Consider the following 22,663-nt stretch of genomic DNA (forward strand, 5'->3'; position numbering starts at 1 on the left):
ATATACAAGGGGGCAAAGGAGATCGCAAAAACGAACCCTGATGCCGCTGTCTTATTCTCAGTGTTCATCCGCGGGGGTTTGTGTCACACAGCTTGTGAAGCTACTGGACGTTGTGCATCGTGCTCTTCCCACGCAGCTCCCTGTGTTCTTAAAAATGCCTGGGTGGAAATCCCGTTTTCTGGCCGGCAGTGTTGTTCCCACCAAGCCCAGATAGTTCCTTGTTTCCCGCCCCCCTTAGCACCCAGTGCTGTGGTGGCCGCACCTGAGCAGACACCCCAGATGCAACCTGGCTGTTTCCTCAAAACAGACACCCCCCAAAGTGGGAGCGCTGAGTTTCCGGGAGCATGGGATTTCTGCTCTCGTTTTTTCCTTTTTCTTTTTGTCTTAAAACATTATTTTATAGTTCTGGAGGTCAGGAGTCAGGCACAGCCTCACTAAGCTAAGCTCCAGGTGCGGCAGGGTTGAGTTCCTTCTGTGAACTCTGGGAGAACCCATCCCGTGTGCTCGACTTTTCCACCCTAGAGATGGCCTCACGGCCCTTCCCCACCTTCTGAGCCAGCGGTGGACAGTCGGCTCTCTCCCACAGGGCGTCACCCTGACACTGTCCTCTGCCTCCCCTTCCACCTCTGAGGGTCCTCATGGCGACGTTGGGCCCACCTGGATCATCCAGAACAATTTTTTGGGGGGTTTATTTATTTATTTTTGGCTGTGTTGGGTCTTCGTTGCTGCGTGCGGGGCTTTCTCTAGTTGCGGTGAGCAGGGGCTGCTCTTTATTGCGGTGCGCGGGCTTCTCACTGCGGTGGCTTCTCTCGTTGCGGAGCACGGGCTCTAGGCACACGGGCTTCAGTAGTTGCGGCACATGGGCTCAGTAGTTGTGGCTCGCGGGCTCTAGAGCTCAGGCTCAATAGTTGTGGTGCGCGGGCTTAGTTGCTCTGCAGCATGTGGGATCTTCCCGGACCAGGGATCGAACCCGTGTCCCCTGCATTGGCAGGCGGATTCTCAACCACTGCGCCACCAGGGAAGCCCTGGGCCATGGGCGTTTTAAATTCTCATGGATACGTCAGTGTCTTCCGGAAATGTGGGGCCCGCCCGTCTGCTTTCCCTCCAGAAGGGCTCCCTGGCAGCTAGAACACCCTGGACTCCCGTTCTCTACCGTCTTCTCCATCCTGTAGGCAGAACCCAAGCACACTGTTTCTCCATGGATGCCAGGCAGGCTGCACCCTCCTCCCCACAGCCGCTCACGTGGGTCTCCTCTCCCATGAACGCACGGTGTGGGCCACACCGTTGGTCACATCTTCATGCATCTGATCTGACTTTTGAGTTTTCGCGTAGTCAGATCCATCACCGTCCTCATCTTCTGTCACTTTTTGTTGTTGTTAAATATTTCTTTATTTGGCTGTGCCGGGTCTTTTTTTTTTTTTCATTCATTTATTTATTTGGTTGCCCCAGGTCTTAGTTGTGTCAGGTGGGCTCCTTAGTTGCGGCATGCATGTGGGATCTAGTTCTGACCAGGGATCGAACCCGGGCCCCCTGCACTGGGAGCGCAGAGTCTTAACAACTGTGCCACCAGGGAAGTCCTTTCCATCGCTTTTCTTAGACCGCTTGCCCCAGCCAGCTCAGCAGCATGGTCAGCCTGCAGGGCAGGTTCCAGAATCTACCTCTTCACGTTAGAAACCGGGCCAGGCCACCCCTCCTGTGGCACCCCCTCACCCCTGCCACCCCCTGGGCTGCCTCTGGGCTGAGGCTGCAGGAGGTGTCTTCCTGCCGAGTTCCAGCTGCGCGCCCCCCGCCCCCAGTCTCCTCTGATCCTCACGACCACCCCAAGCGCCTCTCCTCCTCGTCTGGGTCTCCCTCCAGCCCCTTCTCCTTCCTCGGCCGCTGCTCCTGAGGTCAGCCTACTTGAGGTGACCCAGTGATTGGCAGAGCCAAAATCTGACGCGGGTCCGTCTGACTGTGGAAGCATCTGTGGATGTGGGGACAGGCTAAAAGCAAAGCCCGATTCTAGGTGCCTCCCTAACTCCTGAAACCAGGAGAGCCCCAAGGGCAGGTAGCAAGTCCCCCTCCCTCCCTCCGCTACTCCCGCAGTAAGAGCCCCAAGTCACACAGCCCCCCTCATCAAATGGCTGATCCTGCCAAGCCTGCAGAATTATTCCAGAAAGCCAGTCACATCCTGCAGCAGGGGCCAGGGGCCACCCAAGAGCACGTGACCCTGTGTGGTGTGAGGTGCTCTCCTGCGCAGGCCGTGAGCTCATCTACACGTGTTGTGCGTTCAGCCACTCCCCATAGCCCTAGGGCTGGTTGAACAGAAGATGATTAAAACAGTGGGCCCCCACGCACTTATGGTCAATAATCTATGACAAAGGAGGCAAGGATATACAATGGAGAAAAGACAGTCTCTTCAATAAGTGGTGCTGGGAAAAATGGACAGCTACATGTAAAAGAATGAAATTAGAACACTCCTTAACACTATACACAAAAATAAACTCAGAATGGATTAAAGACCTTAATGTAAGACTGGACACTATAAAACTCTTAGAGGAAAACATCAGAACAACACTCTTTGACATAAATCACAGCAAGATCTTTTTTGATCCACCTCCTAGAGAAATGGAAATAAAATCAAAAATAAACAAATGGGACCTAATGAAACTTAAAAGCTTTTGCACAGCAAAGGAAACTACACACAAGACAAAAAGACAACCCTCAGAATGGGAGAAAATATTTGCACATGAATCCACGGACAAAGGATTAATCTCCAAAATATATAAACAGCTCATGCAGCTCAATACTAAAAAAACAAACAACCCAATCAAAAAAAGGGCAGAAGACTTAAATAGACATTTCTCCAAAGAAGCCATACAGATGGCCAAGAAGCATATGAAAAGCTGCTCAACATCCCTAATAGAGAAATGCAAATCAAAACTACAATGAGGTATCACCTCATACCAGTTATAATGGGCATCATCAGAAAATCTACAAACAACAAATGCTGGAGATGGTGCGGAGAAAAGGGAGCCCTCTTGCACTGTTGGTGGGAATGTAAATTGATACAGCCACTCTGGAGAACACTATGGAGGTTCCTTAAAAAACTAAAAATAGAATTACCATATGAGCCAGCAATGCCACTACTGGGCATGTACCCAAAGAAAACCATAATTCAAAAAGACACATGCACCCCAGTGTTCATTGCAGCACTATTTACAATAGCCAGGTCATGGAAGCAACCAAAATGCCCACCAACAGATGAATGGATAAAGATGTGGTACATATATAAAATGGAATATTACTCAGCCATAAAAAGGAACGAAATTGGGTCATTTGCAGAGACGTGGATGGATCCACAGACTGTCATACAGAGTGAAGTAAGTCAGAAGAGAAAAACAAATACCATATATTAATGCATATATGTGGAACCTAGAAAAATGGTACAGATGAACCGGTTTGCAGGGCAGAAATAGAGACACAGATGTAGAAAAAAGAAGTATGGACACCAAGGAGGGAAAGTGGCGGGGGTGGTGGTGGTGGGATGAACTGGGAGATTGGGATTGACATGTATACACTAATGTGTATAAAATAGATAACTAATAAGAACCTGCTGTGTAAAAAAAATAATAAAATAAAATTCAAAAAAATTTTTTTAAACGAAAAAAACTTAAAAAAAGAAACAGTGGGCCCCCTCGGGTGCCCACTGCCCACTGTGGGAGCCATGGTACTAGATGAAGACGCTCCAGAGTTGGGTGGGGCACCACACCCCAAAGCTGCTGAGCAAGGCTGAAGCAGGGCGAGGAGAGCAGGGCTTTGAAGGGATGCCACAGACTCACCATCAAGACAGGTAATAGCTTCATATTCTACAAAATAAAATGAATGCAAACATCATAAAATGTTACATTTCAGTGTGCTGATTTTTCACAGCTTTATGGAGATATTCACATACCATGCAATTCACCCCTTGAAGGTATACAATTCGGTGGTTTTCAGTCTATCCACGGAGCCGTGCCTCCATCATCACACATTTAAACATCTCACATTATCCAAACACTGCACGCCCGTTAGCAGTCATCCCTAACTCCTCTCCCCAGCCCCTGGCGGTCACCAACCTCCTTTCTGTCCCTGCGGATCTCTCAGGGCTGCTTTTTTTTGCTGCAGAATAATATTCCATTGCATGCATGTAGCACATTGTGTTTATCCAATCCTGAGTTGTTTGGACAGTTTGGGTCGTTTGCACGTGTTGATACTGTGAATAATGCTGCTATGAACATTCATGTGCAAGGGTTTGTGTGGACATATGCTTTTATCTGTCTTGGGTATAAGATTGTGTTAGGGGACTTCTCTGGTGGTGCAGTGGTTAAGAATCCGCCTGCCAACGCAGGGGACACAGGTTCGAGCCCTGGTCCGGGAAGATCCCACATGCCACAGAGCAACTAAGCCCGTGCGCCACAAGTACTGAGCCTGCACTCTAGAGCCCGCGAGCCACAACCACTGAGCCCGCGTGCCGCAACTACTGAAGCCCGTGTGCCTAGAGCCCGTGCTCCGCAATGAGAGACGCCACCGCAGTGAGAAGCCCGCGCACCGCAACGAAGAGTAGCCCCCGCTCGCCGCAACTAGAGAAAGCCCGCGCAGCAACAAAGAGCCAACGCAGCCAAAAATAAATAAATAAATAAAATTATAGGGAAAAAAATGATTATGTTAGAACTGGAATTACTGGTCATACAGTAACTCTACATTTAACTTTGAGTTGACTGTTTTCTAAAGTAGCTGCACTGTTCTGCATTCTCACTAGCACCGTACGAGGGTTCCAGTTTCTCCACACCTTCCCCAACACTTGTTATTGTCTTTTTTTTTTTTTTTTTTTTTTGCCGTACGCGGGCCTCTCACTGTTGTGGCCTCTCCCGTTGTGGAGCACAGGCTCCGGACGCTCAGGCTCAGCGATCATGGCTCACGGGCCCAGCCACTCCGCGGCATGTGGGACCTTCCTGGGCCGGGGCACGAACCTGTGTCCCCTGCATCAGCAGGCGGACTCTGAACCACTGCGCCACCAGGGAAACCCGTTATTGTCTTTTTTTATAACCACGCTAAAGGGTGTGAAGTGTGATAAAGAGGTGCTATAGGATCTACCTCTTTAATCGTAATCAAACACATTTAGAAATAAGACCAAAAAAGCAAACTATTGACAATTCTCCTGGAAAGACCTCTGGATCAGAGAAGGAATCGCTGTTTCATAGTAAATTGACTCTTGTCCACTGAATTTGCCAGGCCAAGAAGGGACTCCCAAATCAGACTGTGTCTTGCTGTACGATCTATTTGCTGGCATCCAAAAGGGAAAGAATCTCTCGGGGGGGCTACAGGACTTGCTTTTCTTCTGTTGCCAAATGTATATTAGGGCCCTCAGGCCCAAGCCAGCGTGAGGGAGACATGGTTTGGGGTGAAGGCCTGAAGTCACAAAACCACGGCAGAGTGAAGCTAGATGTGGCTCCCAGACTCTGCTCACAGGGCAGGCTCACAGGGATCTTGTTTTCAGAGCTGAAGCGAGGACAGCCGGGCCCAGCTGAGAGGACCACTTGTGCCAGCTCTCCCGGCTGTGCCCGCTCATCATCCCAGAAGTTTACACAGGCAGGGACAGTACACAAACTTAAAAGACCAATCCAGAAGAGTAAAGCAAATAAATCCAAAATAGAGCTGTCTGCACAGAACAATAAATAAAATAGATTACATCACTGAACCTGAGTAAAGAAATGAGAGAGGTCACTAAAGTATGTAAGTCTAGTCATGAAAAAAGAGTTAGATGTACCCACCAAATAGACTTGTATCAGAGACATAAGGAAATATAAATTTATGTATATTATGAGCAACCCCATGGCAACACATTTAAAAATCCATTAGAAATGGATTTTCTACAACAGAAACCCAGGGATACAGAAATCTACCTGGTTATTTTATGGAACTGGCTTAATCTTATGTGACTACGTAAAAGTCTAATTTCTGTACAGCAAAGAGATACAGAAACAAGATTAAAAGAGTCTGCACCAAATCTGTGCCACCCAGTACAGATAAAAAGCTAATATCTTGAAAAGACAAAGAGCTCCTTTAAATTGTTAAGAACAAGGCAAACATCCAAAGGAAAGTCAGCAAAACACACAAATGGAGAAGTCACAAGGAGGAACAGCCAATGTCCCTGTCACTTGAAGACACGGGATTTAAAGTGGCTACAAGCTGTGACTCTAACTGACAAGGCAGCAGAAAACAACAAACGCCAACTTCCTTGCTGGCATTAACATGAAGCAGCCTTTGGGAGAGAAAGCTGGGGACACCAGCCACATTTTTTTAAAAAAAATTTTTAGCTGCATTGGGTCCTGATTGCTGCACGCGGGCTTTCTCTAGTTGTGGCGAGTGGGGGCTACTCTTCGCTGTGGTGCGTGGGCTTCTCATTGCAGTGGTTTCTCTTGTTGCAGAGCACGGGCTCTAGGCGCACGGGCTTCAGTAGTTGTGGCTTGCGGGCTTCAGTAGTTGTGGTTTGCGGGCTCTAGAGCACAGGCTCAGTAGTTGTGGCTCATGGGCTTAGTTGCTCCACGGCATGTGGGATCTTCCCGGACCAGGACTCGAACCCGTGTCCCCTGCATTGGCAGGTGGATTCTTAACCACTGAGCCACCAGGGAAGCCCCAACAATTATGTTTTAACCTTGCAAAGGTAATAGCAAAAACTGTGAATGTCCGAAGCTGGCTGGGGCTTGCAGGGGCAGGAATTTGTTTAAAGTGCTGGTGAACCTGTAAGCCTTCAGATCCATAGTGAGATCTTTTTATAACATCCATGCGATGACGGAGGGACTTGACGCCTACCCTGATGGTGCTGGCTAGATAACTCATGGCTGAAGCACCTCCTCTGCTGGGGCTTCCTTGACGGTAAAGTGGGAATAACGCTACAACCACCCCGTGAGATGGGATGAGGGTGACACAGACTGTTGACTGAGACGTACCCGCATTGGCCCGGCTACAAGGGCAATCTTGAGGGGTCTTAGGTACAGTTTAATCCTGTTGTTCTGACAATGATCCCTCCCGGTGACGCTGCTGCTGAAGAAATGGGCCCACAGCGAGAGCCGAGCCAGGATGCCAATGTCAGGGACGCCAGGTAGCCCTTGTGTGGAACGTTCCCTGCACTTCTATCTTGGTTAATCCCCATAAACATCTGTTGAGGTGGACACGATCACCGGTCCCATTTTACAATGAAGGAAGACAGTGCTCGGGAGGAAAGGGGTTCTAGGCATTGCCCCAGGCCATCCAGCCTGTAAGCAGCCAGCTCTCAACCCACACTGAAACCTCCGGGATCCACAGACCCAGGTTCGCGTCCAGCACACGTCCCCCCGCGCCACTCTCCAGGCATCCCAGCACATGTTCTTCTGTTGACCGGGTGGGTCTCTTTGGCTCACATCCCAGATGCTAGCCTCTTCTGTCAAGAGGAGACGCAGTGACATGGCCTCACCAGTCAGGGCCCCTTGACCTGGGTGCAGGAATGCAGTGTTCCTCATCGGGGGGGATGGCCACAGCTTCACCCCACTCGCAGCATGGTACATGCAAGAGAAGTGGACGTATCGGCTCATGCTGGCACAGGCGATGGGCAGCTTCTCCTTCTCCAGGGAAGCCTGGAGAACCTGTAGAGCAGTGCCCAGCAGGTCTTAAGGGACAGTCACAAGTCATGGCAGGAGCACTTGGTCACAGTGGGGTGGCCAGTGGCAGCCTCTACTGCTTCATCCATACACTCCAAGCTCTCTTCCAGGCTGGTTTCTGGTCCCAGAGGGTACAAGGGCCTCAAGTGCAGGACACTGGGCCTCAAGGTGGACCAGCCCAGTCTCTGCTGCTATGTGCCAGCTGTCAAACGATACTGGACCTACTGTGTGCTCCAGGAGGAAGTAGGCCTGGGCCAAAGCAGGGGTGGCCAGCCTGGGCCTCTGCTGCTATGTTCACACAGCCCCAGCTCCCTTCCTAGCCAGGGTCTCTCATGGAGGGAACAGGCATGTGCGTAAACCTGATGACCTAGTGTGTGCAGGGAGGTGGGCTGGACCACAGTGGGCCCAGATTGAGTCCAGTTGTGTGCACCAGTGGCAAGAACGGGCTGTGGTTCTGTGGGGGACAGCCGGGGCTCCCTTGGCCCCAAGGGCAGAGAAACAGTCAATGACAACAGGAATAGCCACATCCCGGAAGATAACCACAGGGGTGGCCCGCAGTGCCTGGTCTGCTGTGCTCAGGCTGCACACAGCGCCCGGCCGCCACCACTGATGAGAAGATTCTCATAGCAAACCCACCTTAAAATGCCCAGGGACCCGTGGGACCATGATACTGCCGCGGGGACGTCACCCAGCAACAACTGCTCCTGCTAACATCCCCCTGCCTACTGCTCCCACAGTGGCCCCTAAGACACTGTGTACTCTGTTCTCCAGAAGCCTCTGCCTCTGCTTCCCCCAGAGGGACTTGCCACAGGGCCTTTGCACATGCACTCTGCCAGACACACTCCTCCCCCAGTCACACCCTTCCTGCCTCAGTCCAACGCCCTCTGGCCTTTGTCAGACTGCCCATCATGGCACCTCTCCCCACATCCTCCAGACCACGTCCACATCCACTGGCCTAGCCAAGCCTCAGCTGCATCAGAGGCCACAAATGACCCACAGATAGAATTGTCTCTCCACCTGGGGTGGCTGTGGGGCTGCGGGCTTCTCCCACACCCCTGGCCTTGACCAGACAAGGCCACTCCTCAAGAAGGGGGGGGACCCTGAAGTAAGTGAGGGCACCGGCCCCTGCACTCCTTGCTTGTTTCCCCATCCACACAGACATCTGTGTACACATCCAAGTTTATTCTCGCTCTGCTGTGGGGCCAGGGTCATCCCACACTGTGCAGCTGGGGATAAGGACAGGCTGGGATTCCTGACGACGCCGTGCAGGTCTGGGGTGTGGGTGACAGTACAAGAGGGGGTGGTGATCAGCGTTGGGCCTAGTGCCTTCGGATGTCCTGTGGGCTGACCCGATGGTTAGAGTCTCCAGGCTCCCTCACATACTGCCTGGTATATGTCTGGCGTCAGGGGCCGGAAGGCTCGGGCCTGGTTGTCCAGCAGGTACAGGGGGTCAGCAACAATGCCCACGTTGAAGCCCTCACGCACCAACCGCGACTTCACCAGTTTGAACGTGCTTGTGATCTCCAAGGCATCCTGCAAGGGCAGGGACTGTAACCCCGACTGTGACTGTCCCGCCAAGACCTCCCACCCACCTACTCCAGCCACGGTGAGCTCACCTGAATACGAATGAAATGGGGGGTGGCGTAGGCGGGGAGCCAAGTGCGCACGTGCTGGTACAGCCTCTGCCCGTCAAAGGCCTGGCCGGGGGCCAGCTGCACGGCAGCCATGCCCACCTTGCCCTCACATCCTGTGGAGCACACGCATCCCCTGTGGACCCACCTCACAGTGCCCGCGGCTGGCTCTCTCCCTGGGTCCCAGCAGCCCCCCACCTGGAACAAAGCTCCGGCACCACCCACAAAGCAGTTGGGGGGTTAGAAAGAGGTGAACCCTCCGCACCTGGCACAGGCACACCGTAGACGTTCACCTCCTGCAGGAAGTCCACGAGTGACAGCACGCCCTCCACCTCCCGCGTGGACACGTTCTCACCCTTCCACCTGCGGGGTTGGAGGGGGTGCTGGGACCAGGGCCCAGGAGAGGAGGCCCCGCCCCTGACCAAGCCCCGCCTCCTGGCGACTAGGCCCCATCCCCTCCGGAATTCAGAAGCCCCGCCCCGGAGAGGAGAGGCCCCGCCTCCTGTCCACGAAGCCCCGCCCTGAGAAACCCCGCGGGACCGGAAGGTGTCCCCGAGGCGGTCGCGGAAGTAGAGGAAGCCTTCGTCGTCCAGGGCCAGCACGTCCCCCGTGTTGTAGTAAAGGTCGTTCGGGCGCCGCACGTTCTTCACCAGCTTCCTTTCTGTGTGCTCCCGGGGCCCACGGTAGCCCAGGAAAGGTTGGTGACGCAGCACCTGGGTCAGCAGGAGCCCTGCCTGCCCTGGGGGGCAGGAGCGGGAGTCCGCCATTAGCAGTGGACGAGAACGTCGGGAGCCCACCAGGCCGCGGCCGGGACTCTGCCAGAGAAGAGGCAGGGGGAGACCCAGAAACAGATCCAGAGGCAGAAGATGAGGGGCAGGAGGAGAGAGAAGGCGGCATCAGGGAGGCCATTAGGAACAGGGGGCCGCCGCCGCGGACAGGAGCCCGGAGGAGCCTCTGCAGGGAGGGCCGGCAACGGGGACGCTAGGGGGACGGATGAGCCTTCAGGTGATGCGAAGTCGAGCTTGCGGAAGGACAATGAAGGCTCGTACTGCGTGGCCCCACAGGGGCAGAAATAGAATCAGTGGGTGGAAATTGCAGGGAGGCAGCTGGGGTCAATATAAAGAAGATCCTTCCAATCACCACCAGTTACCTATCAGTGTAATGGGCTGTTCCGGGGGGTAGTCAGCAACTTTGCAGGTGTGCACATAGGGGCTGGGTTCATTCACTCAACAAACTGACCGCTGGCCATGGGCCAGACAATATGCTGGGGGTAGATACTAAATAATTGTATGTATAGCACAATACCTGCCACATAGTAAATGTTATCTAAGTGTTAAAAAAAAAGAAAGAAAAGAAACAGGGAAAGTCTAACAAGGATGGATGAGGGAGAGAGGCAAATGGTGGTGGGAAGAGAGAGACTCCGCCAGGACCTTGCAACGCCCCCGGAGAGAAGACGCTAGGAGAAGGTTCAGGACAAGAGACTGATGCCTGGGAGGATGTGGCTTCCACAGAAAGCTCAAGAGAACAACTCAAATGGACAAGAGGTTGAGGCCGAGGAGCTGGGCAGAGCTGACAAGCTGAGAGGGAGGGGGCCCCGGACCGCTGTCAGACAGGCCTGGGGCTCGGGGTCCAGGTGAGGACTGCAGACACCACCACTGGACATCAACCTCAAGGCTTTGGGTGGCTTGTTCCAGCCGCGGGGGAGACCCAGGGTCTCCACCCTCCCCACCCCCAGGGGAGGTTCCCAGCCCCCATACCTGGCCTCGCAGGGACGCAGAGGCCCCAGCTGTCCCTCACAGGCTCCTCTGTCTCCATGCTGTACTGTACAAGCTCGAAGGGGAACAGCATCTGAGTGGAGGGTGGGGAGGTGTCAGCAGAGGTCCTGTGGGCTCAGCCTCAATCAGGGCCACTGTCACGCCCAGCACACTCACTCGAAGGAAGCAGCTTGTCTTGCCCTGGGCCCCACAGCGCCCTGGGTAGTTGACAAAGCCACCGTTGCCTTCCGTGGAGCCGTAGACTTCCCAGATCTGAATGGGGCCAAAGCGCTGCTGGAAGGTCTCCCACACTTCTGCCCGGAGTCCACTGCCAATCGCCAGGCGGACTTCATGTGTTCGGTCCTCTGGCCGCTGCAGGGACATCCCAAGAAGGGTGAGGAGGAGGTGGTGCCCTCGGGTGTGCCCAGGAGCCCTTACCCGGGAGGGCTATCTTGGGTCCTGACCTGAGCAGCTACCTGGGAGGTGATGGGGGACCTTTACCTAGGTGATCTACCTGAGTTCTTACTTGAGCAGTTACCTGGAGTCTGTACCTGGAGAGTTACTTGCAGGGGTTACCTGCAGAGGTTACCTGGGAACCTTACCTGGAGAGATATCTAGGGGTGATGGGAGGCCTCATCTGGGCTCTTACCTAGGGGAAACATCTGGGGTCTTATATAGGGGTAGTTACCTGAAGCTTTTACCTGGGGGGGGGGTGGTTAACTGGAGGCCTTACCAGGAGGGGTTACTTGGGGGCCTTTACCTGAAGGTAATCTGGGGAGTGACTTGAAGCTTCATCTTGGGGAGTTATCTGGGAGCCTTACTTGGGGGGTAGTTACCAGGAGCCTTTCCCTGAGGGGTTACCTGGAGACTATATTTGGAAAGATACCTGGGCATCTTGCTTAGAGACAGTTACCCAGGGTCCATACATCATTGATACATAGCATGAGGCCAGCTCACATCTAGTGAGTTTATCCTGAGCCACACCCTGTTCTAGGCACTTTACGTGTTTAATTCTCACAATACCCCCTTGAGGTATTATTCCTGATTTCCAAAAGAGGACACTGAGGCTGAGAGACGTGAAGTCACCTGCCCAAGATAGCACAGCTGATCATCAAGGCAGCCATGATTGGAAACCTTGTGTGGGTCTCACTGTCCGTGCCTCTTGTCTGGGGTGTTTTATTGATACCTGAGGGAACTTGCTTGAGTCCTGGACTGAATCTACCTGAGATCTTTACCTGGGATGACTCCTGGGGTGTTCACCTTGGAGCCCTAATCATAGCACCTCACCTGGGGGGTGTTGCACAGGTACCGCAGGACCTCGCCCACGTACTGGATCACAGTCACACCATGCTGCCGACAGTCGTCCCAGAAGCAGGAGGCAGAGAACTTGGGGGCCAGGACACAGGTCACTCCTTGGAGGGAGGAGAAGAAAGGGTTTCAGGTCATGCTTCCAAGCCATTGTGAGAAGCTGCTTTGATCACCTGGCTGTGGCCCCTGAAACCCAAGATGACATCAGACTCATCTCTGTGTTGCTGGCCCAGCCAAAACTATTCCCATGAGAAGAGCACAGCTGAACCTGAGTTTGAATCCCGTCTCCAGTGTGTGTGGAAAGCTCGGTGCCTGGCACAAAGCGAGCACTGCCGGATAAGGGCCGTGAGTAGGAAGCACTCTTGATTGTGATGACTGTCTTAGGAATGTCTAGCTCGGCAAATGGACAGATGGATGAATGGGTAGGTGGATGGAAAGGTGGGTGGAAGGGTGGATGGATGATGGATGGGTGGCTGGTGGATGGATATGGGGATGTTCTGAAGGGTGGACACATGGGTTAATACATCTTAGGGGCCACTACATCCACCCCAGGAAATTGCGCCCTCCTTTTCTGATCCCCTCCTCTGCAGCTGGCTCTGTGGATGGCACTCTCCTTACCTCAACCCCAATCCTCAACAAAACCCCGAAAGCTAAATATCATCATCCCTGCACCCAAAGGGGCGATGGCGTGTGTGCTTGGTGTGGTAGCAAGTGTGTGTCTTCTTCGAGACTGTATCTTGACAGACGTGAAATATAATGCCCCCTCTGTGAAAATGGATGCTGGATCCTTGAAAGCGATAGCTTTGTTAGCAACCCCTAGCGAAATGCCTGGATTCTGGAAAGGTCTTCAAGAGCTGCTAAAACCAGGGGGGAGGTTGATAAGGGTTTTTCCAATGAAAGATTCCCAATTCTTTTTAGCTTTAGATAGGATCCCAGTTTTGAGCAGCCTCCAACTTGACAAATTAGGAGGCACTTTGCACCCCACCAAGGTTCTTGACAAGAATAATTGAACTGCATCTGAAAACATCTCTAGAGGGAACATCTAGTCTACCAGGAAGTGTGGGAGGGAGAGGAGCAGAGACCAAGCAAGCAAGCTCAATGAGAACAGTTTAACTGCAAAAAGGCAGTGAGACCGTTGGGGAGATTTTGAACATCAAGTGCACATCAGATAATATCAACGAGTTACTGTTAATTCTTTCAGGTGTGATGATCACTCTGGTTACAGTTTTTTAAGGCCTCACCTGTTAGAGATACATACCGCGAGATTTACCAACAAAAAGATAGTGTCTAGGATTTGCTCCAAAGTCATCCAGAAAGAAGGAAGTGAGTACATATGACATAAAATTAGCCACATGTTAACAGTTGTTGAGGCTGGGTGAGGATATGGGAAGCATCATCAAACTGTCTGCTCTGCTTTAGTGTATGTTTGAAATTGTCCATGATTTTAAATGTTTTAAATAAAATATGAGTAAAAAGACAAGTGGGAATAAGGGGGAGGCGATAAAGGAAACACAGAGAGCAGAATGTTGACGGTGGCTGAAGCTGGGTGGTGAGTACTTGAGGATGCATGTAGAGAATTTCAGAAATTTTTATATTTCAAAATTTTCCATGTTAAAATTTCAGGGAAAAAAAACAAAATAACAAACAACAACGACAAAAAAACAGACCAGCGCAGTCTGTTGATTGAATTCATGGTCAGGTGTCTAGGCAGACGACAACCTGATGGAATGTTTGGTGAGTGTTCCCTCACTAGCTCCGCCTGTGACGATGACAGATATGAGTGACCAACACTCATATCAGCTCTTTCACCTCCTGACCACAGCACAGCCATTAAGGACTGTCTGGGTGTCCAGCCCTCTGTCCAGGTAGCCCTGGGGCTCACTGTCCCTTGTCGAATATAAGAACCTGGGGTGCTGGGTAACCTATGGGGCCTTGACATCCAGTCTGGCAGTCCTGTGGATTGGGGGGTGGTCCTCAGCGAAGGGCTTACCAAGCTCCAGGCAGCTAAGGACCCCAAGGACCAGCCCCATCGTGTGGTACAGAGGCAAGACCGTGTAGACCACGTCATCAGCTGTGACCCCACACAGGGTCAGCAACCCGCTGATGTGCAGCACCCGCTCGTACGTGAGGATGGCTGGCTTCGGGAGCCCTGGGGGGAGAAGCAATGGGAAGAGTGGGCTGGCACACGGACAGCACCAGAGAGGCCCGCACGCAGGAGTGGGACTCCAGGACCAGGTCACAGTCAGGGCTTTGAGGCTCTCGAAAGCTGGTCAAGTGTGGGACCTGTGGGTGGGTTTGGGGGAGGACAAGTTGGACTGGAGTTCAGAGGCTGAATTCCAAAGTTCAGGGTTTCAGTGGCTGTTTACTGGGCACAGGCAGGATTCTGGCACTGACCATTCAAATAACACTGGGGGTCAGTGTTCGGCCAGGTGTCAAAATCAAAGGGCAGGGTGGGTTTCAGAGGTCAAGTCTGAGGCACAGGTCAGGCTTGGAGTAATGTCAGCAGAAGGGTTCAGAGGTTGGGCTAGGACAGCTGGGGTTCCTCACCGGTGGTCCCCGAGGTGTAGATGAACAGGGCTGGGCTTCTCGGCTTGATCTCAGCTCGAAGGTCAGCGGGCACGGGGTCTGAGGGTGCAGCATCAAGGGCAGCCCCCAGAGCCCTCACCCCTGCCGTGGGGGAGGAGTGGCTGAGGTAGAAGCAGCGGATGTTCTCTGCCTGCAGCTTGGGAAGGACCTCCTCCAGGTTCTCCCGGAGGTCTGTGGGAATGGGTCAGAGGAGGAATTTAGAGGAGGCCCACCTTTGAGGTGGGGGGAGGACCCGAGATATGGGAGAGGAGCCCACTGCCAGCCATGGAGGAAGCAGCCAGCTTCTGCCTTATGTGTAAAGAACTCCGTAATTAGTACTGGGGGGCAAAAAAAGTTGAAATAGCCATGTTGAAGAAAACACAAAGCAAAGCTCTGGTGCCCTCAGAATTACTTGCCAGCAACTAAGTTTTGGCCCTAATTGCCTGGGGGTGGGTGAGGGGCACGGAGCTCTTGCCCAGCCCCCACCCAGGACCCTCTGAACAGCAATCCTCCACGTCTGCCTCCTGCCCCTGTCCCCACCCCATCCGACCTCCGCTGGTCTCTGAGGTCCTCACCTGGATCCACCACCAGCACCCGAGCCCCAGAGCTCAGCACCGAGTGCACCAGGGGCGCCCCCCGGCCGTGCGGGTTAATCCAGGCCACCGTACAGCCCAGCTTGGCCAGCCCGAGCCACAGGCCCAGGGCAGGAATGGTCTGCGAGGGCAGCACGAGGAGGGCGATGGGCTCCTGAGCGCGGGGCCCCGTGGCACCGCCGAGCTCGGCCTTCATGACCCACGCCGCCCGGCAGGCCCTGGCGTCCAGCTCCCCGAAGGTGACCGACCGGCTCCCCGGCCCCGTCCACACCAAGATCTCTCTCCCTGGCTGCGCTCGCGCCCGCCGCTCGAAGGAATCTACGAAGGTGTCAGGTGGCTGGCGGCTCAAGCGCGCCCAGATGTTCAGGCCCAGGCGGAGATACTTGATGATGTAGGCCAGGTCTGCAGGCAGCCAGCGCAGCCCTGGGGGCGGCTGCGTGGGCAGCAGAGCCAGCGTGAGGGCCGCGGCCGCCAGACTCAGCCAGTGGGGCATCCAGGGGCCGAGCCAGGGCCGCGCGAGCACAGCCAGGCCCAGCAGCACACAGCAGGCGGAGTCTCCCAGGAGCCAGCGCAGAGCCAGGGCCACTGCTGCAGGCCATGAGGACTGCCCCAGGCCTCGCAGCAGCAACAGCAAGAAGGCCAGTCGTCCCCAGATGCCCATGATACCTGCTGCTGCCTCAGGGAAATGACCAGGAATGCCCACCTCTTGCCCGGGCCGATAACCCGTCAGCCCCACCCCCTGGCGGTGACCCAGAGGCTGTTGACCATGGTGGTGGCTCCAGGACTCTGCCTCCAGCCCTTCTTAACCCCAACTGTTTGTTTCACTCTGCCTGGTCTTCCACGTGGTTCCAGCCCCTCTGCCTTTGTCCCCCACGCTGTGTCCCAGGCACTTGGGAAATAGGCAGAAATCCCTCTCTCAGGAAACTGAACTTCCAGCCATGCCAAATGCAAATTCAGCAGGATAGCAGGGCAGCTCTGGTTGTAAGCACTGCCTTCCCATCTGCAAACCTCACCAGGAAGTTCTCCTGTGGTACCTACTTAATCTGAATCCTCCGGGAGATGGGGCCTGGCCGGGATGAGCCCCCAGCCTCTTGCCAGGTACACAGCACGTGCTCAGTAAGCCCTTGAACACCTGCAGTGCCCGAATTCAAACCCACCTCTGACCTCCAACCCATGTGGTCCACTCTGACTCTCTGCCTTACCCTTGGCATCAATGGGGACCATGCTCAGGGTTCAGGAGGGTGAACTCTGCCCGGAATGTGGGTCTGGCAGTCTGTGCATGGTTGGACCAGGAAAGCCTTAGCCCCCCTCCTCTGGGAGGCAGTCACAGGGGGTAGCGCAGAGAAACGTTGCCATTGGCCTAGGATCACGGCAAGCCGGGCTACTGGAGCACCCTACAGGCCACACACCCCTCTCCGGCTCCAGATACTTTGGACCGGGGTGCCCAGGCCACGTGCCGACAGTGTGATGGGGGCACGCGAAGAGTAGCCTCGAACTGACACTGGCTGGCTATCTTCCGCAGCCCAATGGGCAGCCCAAGGGTCCCGGCTGCCGCTTTCTGCCCTGCCCCCACCCCAGCCCTGCCTGGCACTTCCGACCTTGCCAGCCAGGACAGCTATCCTGGGGCTTGGACCCCCTAGTGGCAGCCTGGCCCCAAAGACCCCCTGGACCCCCAAAAGTGAGGTGCTCAACCATCATGCCCATCAGGACAGGGGAGGAGAAGTCTGAAGGCTAGAGATTCTGTCTGGAAGATATGGGGGGGGCCCTCGAAATCTTTATCTTGGATGGCAGCAGCTGGGATTGTGGCTGCGGATCTCCCACACGTGGCCTCCCTCTCCGAGACCCGCCTGTACCCCTCCGCACAGGACCGAGGGCTCTGGGAGAGTCAAGCGCCAGTCATACGTGCACCCCACTCCCACCCAGAGAACAGAGACACGAGATGGCAAAGCGGATCATCCGCTCGCAGCCCAAAGGAGCCCAGGGAGCAGCAGGGATGCTGCCCAGGGACAGGGGCACTGAGGCCCAACACCCACAGACGGTCTGTGAGGAAGAGGAACACACGGGTCCGGGAGCTCACGCTTCCAGGTTTCGGCCCCACGGCCCACAGTCCTTTATTACAGAGCAGGGGTCCCAAGGCCAGGCCTCAGTCCATGATGGGCCCACCTGAGACGCCCCAGGCGCCAGATGAGGGAGGATTAGCTCGGGTCGGGGACCCGGGGACATTTCCCGGCCTGACACAGGGGCAGGGGAGCAGACCCCACCCCACTCATGGGAGGGGAGGGGCGTGAACCAGAGTCGGAGCCCTGAATCCTGGGCCCCGCACCATGGTTGAGCCCTAGTTCAGGATGGAGATGATCCAGTTCTCAGAGGTGACCATCCCCAGCCAGCCCCCACCCGAGGGCCGAGTACGTAGGAGGAGAGGAATAAGGCGCGCTGGGCTGGAGAGAGGGTGGAAGCAGGAGGGGGGCCTGATCTCAGGAGAAAGCGTGGGCTGGTGGCGGGAACGTGGTCTAGTGGCCGCGGCAGGCGTGACAGCGGGTGGGGCTTGACCGATCCCTCGGTGGGCGTGGCCAGGCCCCAGGCCCGGATCAGGGCGCAGGGTGCGCGGCCAGGTGGCGCTCCAGCAGCGCGCGGTGCGAGAAGACCTTGCCGCAGGCGGGGCACGGCGCGCGCTCCGGCCGGTGGGTGCGCATGTGCACGTTGAGCGAGCTCTTCTGCGTGAAGCGCTTGGCGCAGACGGCGCACTGGAAGGCGCGCACGCCCGTGTGCGTGACCATGTGCTTGAGCAGGTAGTCGCGCAGCGAGAAGGATCGCCAGCACACGGCGCACTGGTGGGGCTTCTCCCCTGCGGGCGACAGGGCGGGCAGCAAACTCAGGTCAGCTGGGAAAGGGCCCCGGGGCGCCTTTGCCGGGCAGGGATTCCCCTCCCCAACCGGACCAGCCATCCACCCGGAATCCCCCCGCCTGGCAGCGACGCTCCTCTCCCCGACCCTTAGGGTCATACCGGGATGTCACTGCCTGTCTGTGACCCGCAACTCCAACAGGTAGCCTCCCAGCGGGGAACCCCGCAGGTCTGGAACATCGTTGCCCACCGAGGCCGACCACTCAGGTCTACCCCCACCTCCAGGGACCTCCCCGCCCCCAAACCGCACCGTGCCTGGCACAGGGCCGGGCTACCCCTCCGCCCTCCCTGCCACGCTCATAGAGCGTTCTGGACTGTCTGATCGCTGGCCACCATTCTGGGGACAGTCTAGCAAGGCCTAGCACCCTTACACTGGGAAAGACCCCGGCATACCTACCCCCTCCCTTCTGGCTGCTATCATGTCCCCCGGGTGACAGAGCAGGCTGCCCCCCTCTCCCTGAATCAGAGAGGGGGGGACAGGCTGTGTGTGACCCCTAGGGTCATCAAGTATTAACAAAAAGCCTATCTCCAATGATCAAGGGGCTCAGACACCCAGCCCGGCTCACCCGAGTGGATGAACATGTGCTTGGTGTAGTTCTTCCGGGAGCTGAACGTCTTGTGGCAGTGACTGCACTCATAGGCGGGCGGCTCGGCACCCGGGGCGCGCGCAGGGGTGGTCGAGGGGGCTGCGCTGGGAGCGGCCGGTGGGGCCGGGGCCTCCCCTAGAGGCGCGCTGGGAGCTGCGTCCGGCTGGAGCGCTGGGTAGAAGGCGGGTGGGGGCGCAGGGGCCGGCCCCGAGGACGCGGGAGGGGGTTGCGCTGGCGGCCCGGGAGCGCCCAGATGAAAGGGGAAAAGCGCGACGGGCGGCCCGGGGGTCTTCACGCCAGGTGGGCGGGGTCCAGATAGGACACAGTCGGGCGGGGCAGGGGTCTCGGCGGGACAGCCTTCAGGGGCGGTTTGATCTCCGTCTCGCCAAGCGGAGACGTAGCTGTCGGGGAACACGTCCTCGGCAGCCGAAGTCCCCCGGAGGAAGTCCCTCCCGGCGCCGCCGTAATCGGAGAGGCCGGCGGGTGCAGGCGGCTCCTCGCGCGCGCCGTCCGCGGCCGCGGGTAGGAAGCCGGCGGCGCAGTCGGGGAAAGAAGGGGGCGCCTGGCCCTCACCCGGGCCGCCGCCTTCGCCATCCTCGCCGTCGGTCTCCTCATCGGTCTCGTCGTCGTCGTCGTCGTCCCCGCCGTCGTCTGGGGCAGCGGTCAGGGCAGGGTCGGCATCCGATCCCTCCGCCTTGGCAGGCGCGGGGGGCGCGGGCAGCTGCAGGCGCGCGGGCTGGCGCTGCTTGCGTGTGTGCGCGGCACCGGGGTGGCCCGGGGGTCGCGCGGCCAGCAAGTGGCGCAGGCGGTGGCGCAGCTGCGCGGGCGCGAGCGGCGGGGGCACGGGCGTGGGCAGGGGCGCGGGCGCGGGGGTGCCCGGGGCAGGGGCGCGGGCGCGGGCTATGATTTGCGTGCATTCGTCTATGACCGTCTGGATGCGCAGCACCGACGCGGCCGTGAGCACCTGCAGCGCCTCACCCTGCGCCACCACGAGCGAGCCGCTGTAGAGGAACTCGACGAGCTGGCGCACCGTCTGCGCGGGCACCACAGGCGGCACGCGGATCTCAGAGTGGCCGAGCAGCAATTTGTCCTGGAAGAAGGGCGAGCCGGCGGCCAGCACGCAGCGGTGTGCGCGCAGTGAGGCCTCGCGGATGCGCACAGTCACGTCACAGAAGTGCCCGCCCAGCCGCTGCCCGTTGAGGGTCTCAAGCAGGGATCGCGAGAAGTTCTGCAGGTGGATGTGGTGCACCGCCTCCGCCGCCGCCATCTGCACCGGACGAGCGGGTGTGGGCAAGAGGAAGTCGGCCAGGGACCCCCCTCTGCCCCAGCGTTCCCATCCCTTCAGCGGGACAGGGCCCAAGGGTGAACCACGCCCCCAGGCTTCAGGAACCCCAGCCTTCTCCAATGCCCCTGGCCCCTCGAAGTCCTGGTTCCCAACACAGCAGGACTCCCTGCCCCCACCCCAGGACCCCCTCTACCTCTGCAGCCCCCAGCACGCCGCTGTGAGAGGGCTGGGGATACCAAAGGTTTGCTGCCCTCCGGTCTTGCTTACTGCCAGCGTGGGGAGCTCCAGGGCTAGCTTCCCCTATTTTGCCCCACCCACCCTTCCCGGAACTCTGGTATCCATAGCCTTCCCCACATCCTCCTCTGACAGGACACCCTGTGGAGGAGAGGGCGGGGACCCCTATCTAGAACAGGCTTCCGTGTCTCACCCACTCCCCACCCTGCTGGCTGCGACTCCCACCACGAGTGGCTTCTTTTTGATCTCCCCTTGATACAGCCCCCAACCTCGGAACATCCGAGGCCCTGTGCAGACCGAGGCCTGTTGCCTCAGAACCTGGCTACGTTAACTAGTGTGTATGGAAGGCTTCGCAGGGGTGCGGCTGGCATGAACTGCCTCTGGGGCTAAGCGATTCGGGGTGTGCATAGTCACACAGAGTTGAGACTAGGTTGGGCATTAGCCTAGCAGGTGCCCTGTGGGAGGAAAAGACATGGTCTCTGGGCCGCTCCAGCACAGCTAGCGGGAGATGCCTCCTGCAGCCTGATGCTCCCTGGAATCTTGATTGGGCCTGTGGGGCGCAGGGTGTGGGTGAGGCATAGAGAGGGGGCTTGTGGACTGTGCAGGGGTGTGTGATTGGCTGGGTGCAGGTGGAGCGGCAGAGGCCTCAAGATCAGCATGGCTGAGCACTATGGACACTTCTTGCTAAACTGTGGCCTCGAAATCCCAGCACTGCCCACCCTCAGACACTGGAAAGGGAAAGGGGCACCACCCCCCCTGGGAACAATGGGAATCTGAGAAGCTCAGCTACTTCACCGTCAAACAGGCACCATGCTTGCTTGGCCTCAGTTTCCCCTCTATCTTAGATAGAGGCTCACCCCACACCCAGGCCACACACACCTCCAGTCTAGGGGAGAAGCATCAGTCGGGACACAAGACACACCCTGAGACCCACCCACTCTGCACCAGCCTGGCTCAGGTGAGGCCTCTCTTAACCCCTCGGGGTCTACTTCGGTCTCAGACTCACCCCCTCGGGCGCCTTAAGCCCAAACAAACTTTCTTTTGCTGGGGCCATTCATGATCCATACCTGACCCCTCAGACCACTTTGCACACCTCCACTGCCCCAGTAACCTCCTCGCGTCCCCCCACCTCCCGGTCTATTCCCGACGCGACAGCCAGAGGGAGCCTGTTCAGACCTAACAATTCGGGACCCTCCTTAGCTCAGAGCTCTCCAGGCAATTCCTTAAACAGGCCGACTCTGCACGTACCGTTACCTCTGCCACAAGCACCCTTCACCGTCTTTTTTCACCCAAGCACCTAAAGGACTTCAAATCCGTGCCCGGGCAACGGGGGCAGAAACCTGCGCCTCAATCCGTAGGGACTGAACCCTTCCTCTTCCGATCCACCCCCGCCGTGCTCCCCAGCAGGCTCCAACTATAGTGCAGGTGCAGCAGAGCCTCTGGGCGCCTCGGAACAAAGGCCCACCTTGAGACGCTGCACCCAGGCGTCCTCGCCACCACGCTTTTGCCCACGCCATGCACTTTGCTCCGAGAACCCTCTCCCATTCTCCGCGCCATAACCCGCGCCTCACCCTGAGTCCAGCACCCTCTTCTCTGATCTGCTCCGGCTGCGCCCGCCCCCGCCCCAGCCGACTAGGTTTCCCGCCTCCGCGCTCTTGCCCGCGAAGTGCCCCCGTCCTGCAGCGCCCCCTCACGTCTGCGGCGCGCGCTCCAAGCCTAGCGCGGGCGCCCCTCCCCTGGCACGCCCCGGCCTCCCCTCCCCTCCCCTGGCACGCCCCGGCCTCCCCGCCGGCCCTGCGGCAGGGGGATGCCCGCCTGACCCCACCTCCGGCTCCTCCTCAGGCACCAGGCCGGGCGGTGGCCGCCTCCAGCTCACCACTTTCAAGGCCGCACTTCCGGGCCGCAACGTCGGCGGAACCAAAGTCCGCCGCTGCAGCGGCGCGGCGAACCACTAGGTCAGAGCAAGTTTCCGGTGTCTCCATGGAGACTAGTCGTCGCTGCAAGGTCGCACTTCCGGCCAAAGCTACAGGGGCTGGGACAACCAGGCAGTGTCGCCCTAGAGACGGGGCGGGGCCGGAGCCTGTGCTGTCAATCTGTGGGCCGCGCCCACTCGCTTGTGCTGCGGGGCGGAAGAAGGTGAGAGGGA

At 57.0% G+C, this 22,663-nt stretch overlaps 2 protein-coding genes across 5 annotated transcripts; both read right to left on the bottom strand.

Annotated features, from left to right (window-relative positions):
- Positions 1 to 8,828: 8,828 nt before the first annotated feature.
- Positions 8,829 to 16,245, bottom strand: SLC27A5 (solute carrier family 27 member 5). 2 transcript variants are annotated; one of them, XM_082606593.1, is made up of 10 exons: positions 15,492 to 16,245; positions 14,899 to 15,108; positions 14,342 to 14,500; positions 12,331 to 12,455; positions 11,221 to 11,415; positions 11,047 to 11,137; positions 9,830 to 10,028; positions 9,555 to 9,652; positions 9,275 to 9,405; positions 8,829 to 9,191 (listed from the first exon to the last, which is right to left on the bottom strand). In XM_082606593.1, exons 1-10 carry the CDS (start codon positions 16,168 to 16,170, stop codon positions 9,015 to 9,017), a joined length of 2,064 nt encoding a protein of 687 aa, XP_082462719.1. In that variant the 5' UTR covers positions 16,171 to 16,245; the 3' UTR covers positions 8,829 to 9,014. The 2 variants fall into 2 exon arrangements, with proteins under 2 accessions (XP_082462719.1, XP_082462720.1); XM_082606594.1 differs by lacking the exon at positions 9,275 to 9,405 and having other exon boundaries at positions 9,043 to 9,191.
- Positions 16,246 to 17,597: 1,352 nt separating this feature from the next.
- On the bottom strand, positions 17,598 to 22,405 carry ZBTB45 (zinc finger and BTB domain containing 45). Of its 3 annotated transcripts, none has more exons than XM_082606612.1 (3): positions 22,343 to 22,405; positions 18,978 to 20,265; positions 17,598 to 18,354 (listed from the first exon to the last, which is right to left on the bottom strand). In XM_082606612.1, exons 2-3 carry the CDS (start codon positions 20,263 to 20,265, stop codon positions 18,098 to 18,100), a joined length of 1,545 nt encoding a protein of 514 aa, XP_082462738.1. In that variant the 5' UTR covers positions 22,343 to 22,405; the 3' UTR covers positions 17,598 to 18,097. The 3 variants fall into 3 exon arrangements, with proteins under 3 accessions (XP_082462738.1, XP_082462737.1, XP_082462739.1); XM_082606611.1 differs by lacking the exon at positions 22,343 to 22,405 and adding an exon at positions 22,089 to 22,198; XM_082606613.1 differs by lacking the exon at positions 22,343 to 22,405 and adding an exon at positions 21,983 to 22,081.
- Between the last annotated feature and the right edge of the window lie 258 nt (positions 22,406 to 22,663).

Source organism: Mesoplodon mirus (assembly GCF_964341445.2).
Source record: "Mesoplodon mirus genome assembly, chromosome: 19".
NCBI lineage: Eukaryota > Metazoa > Chordata > Mammalia > Artiodactyla > Ziphiidae > Mesoplodon > Mesoplodon mirus.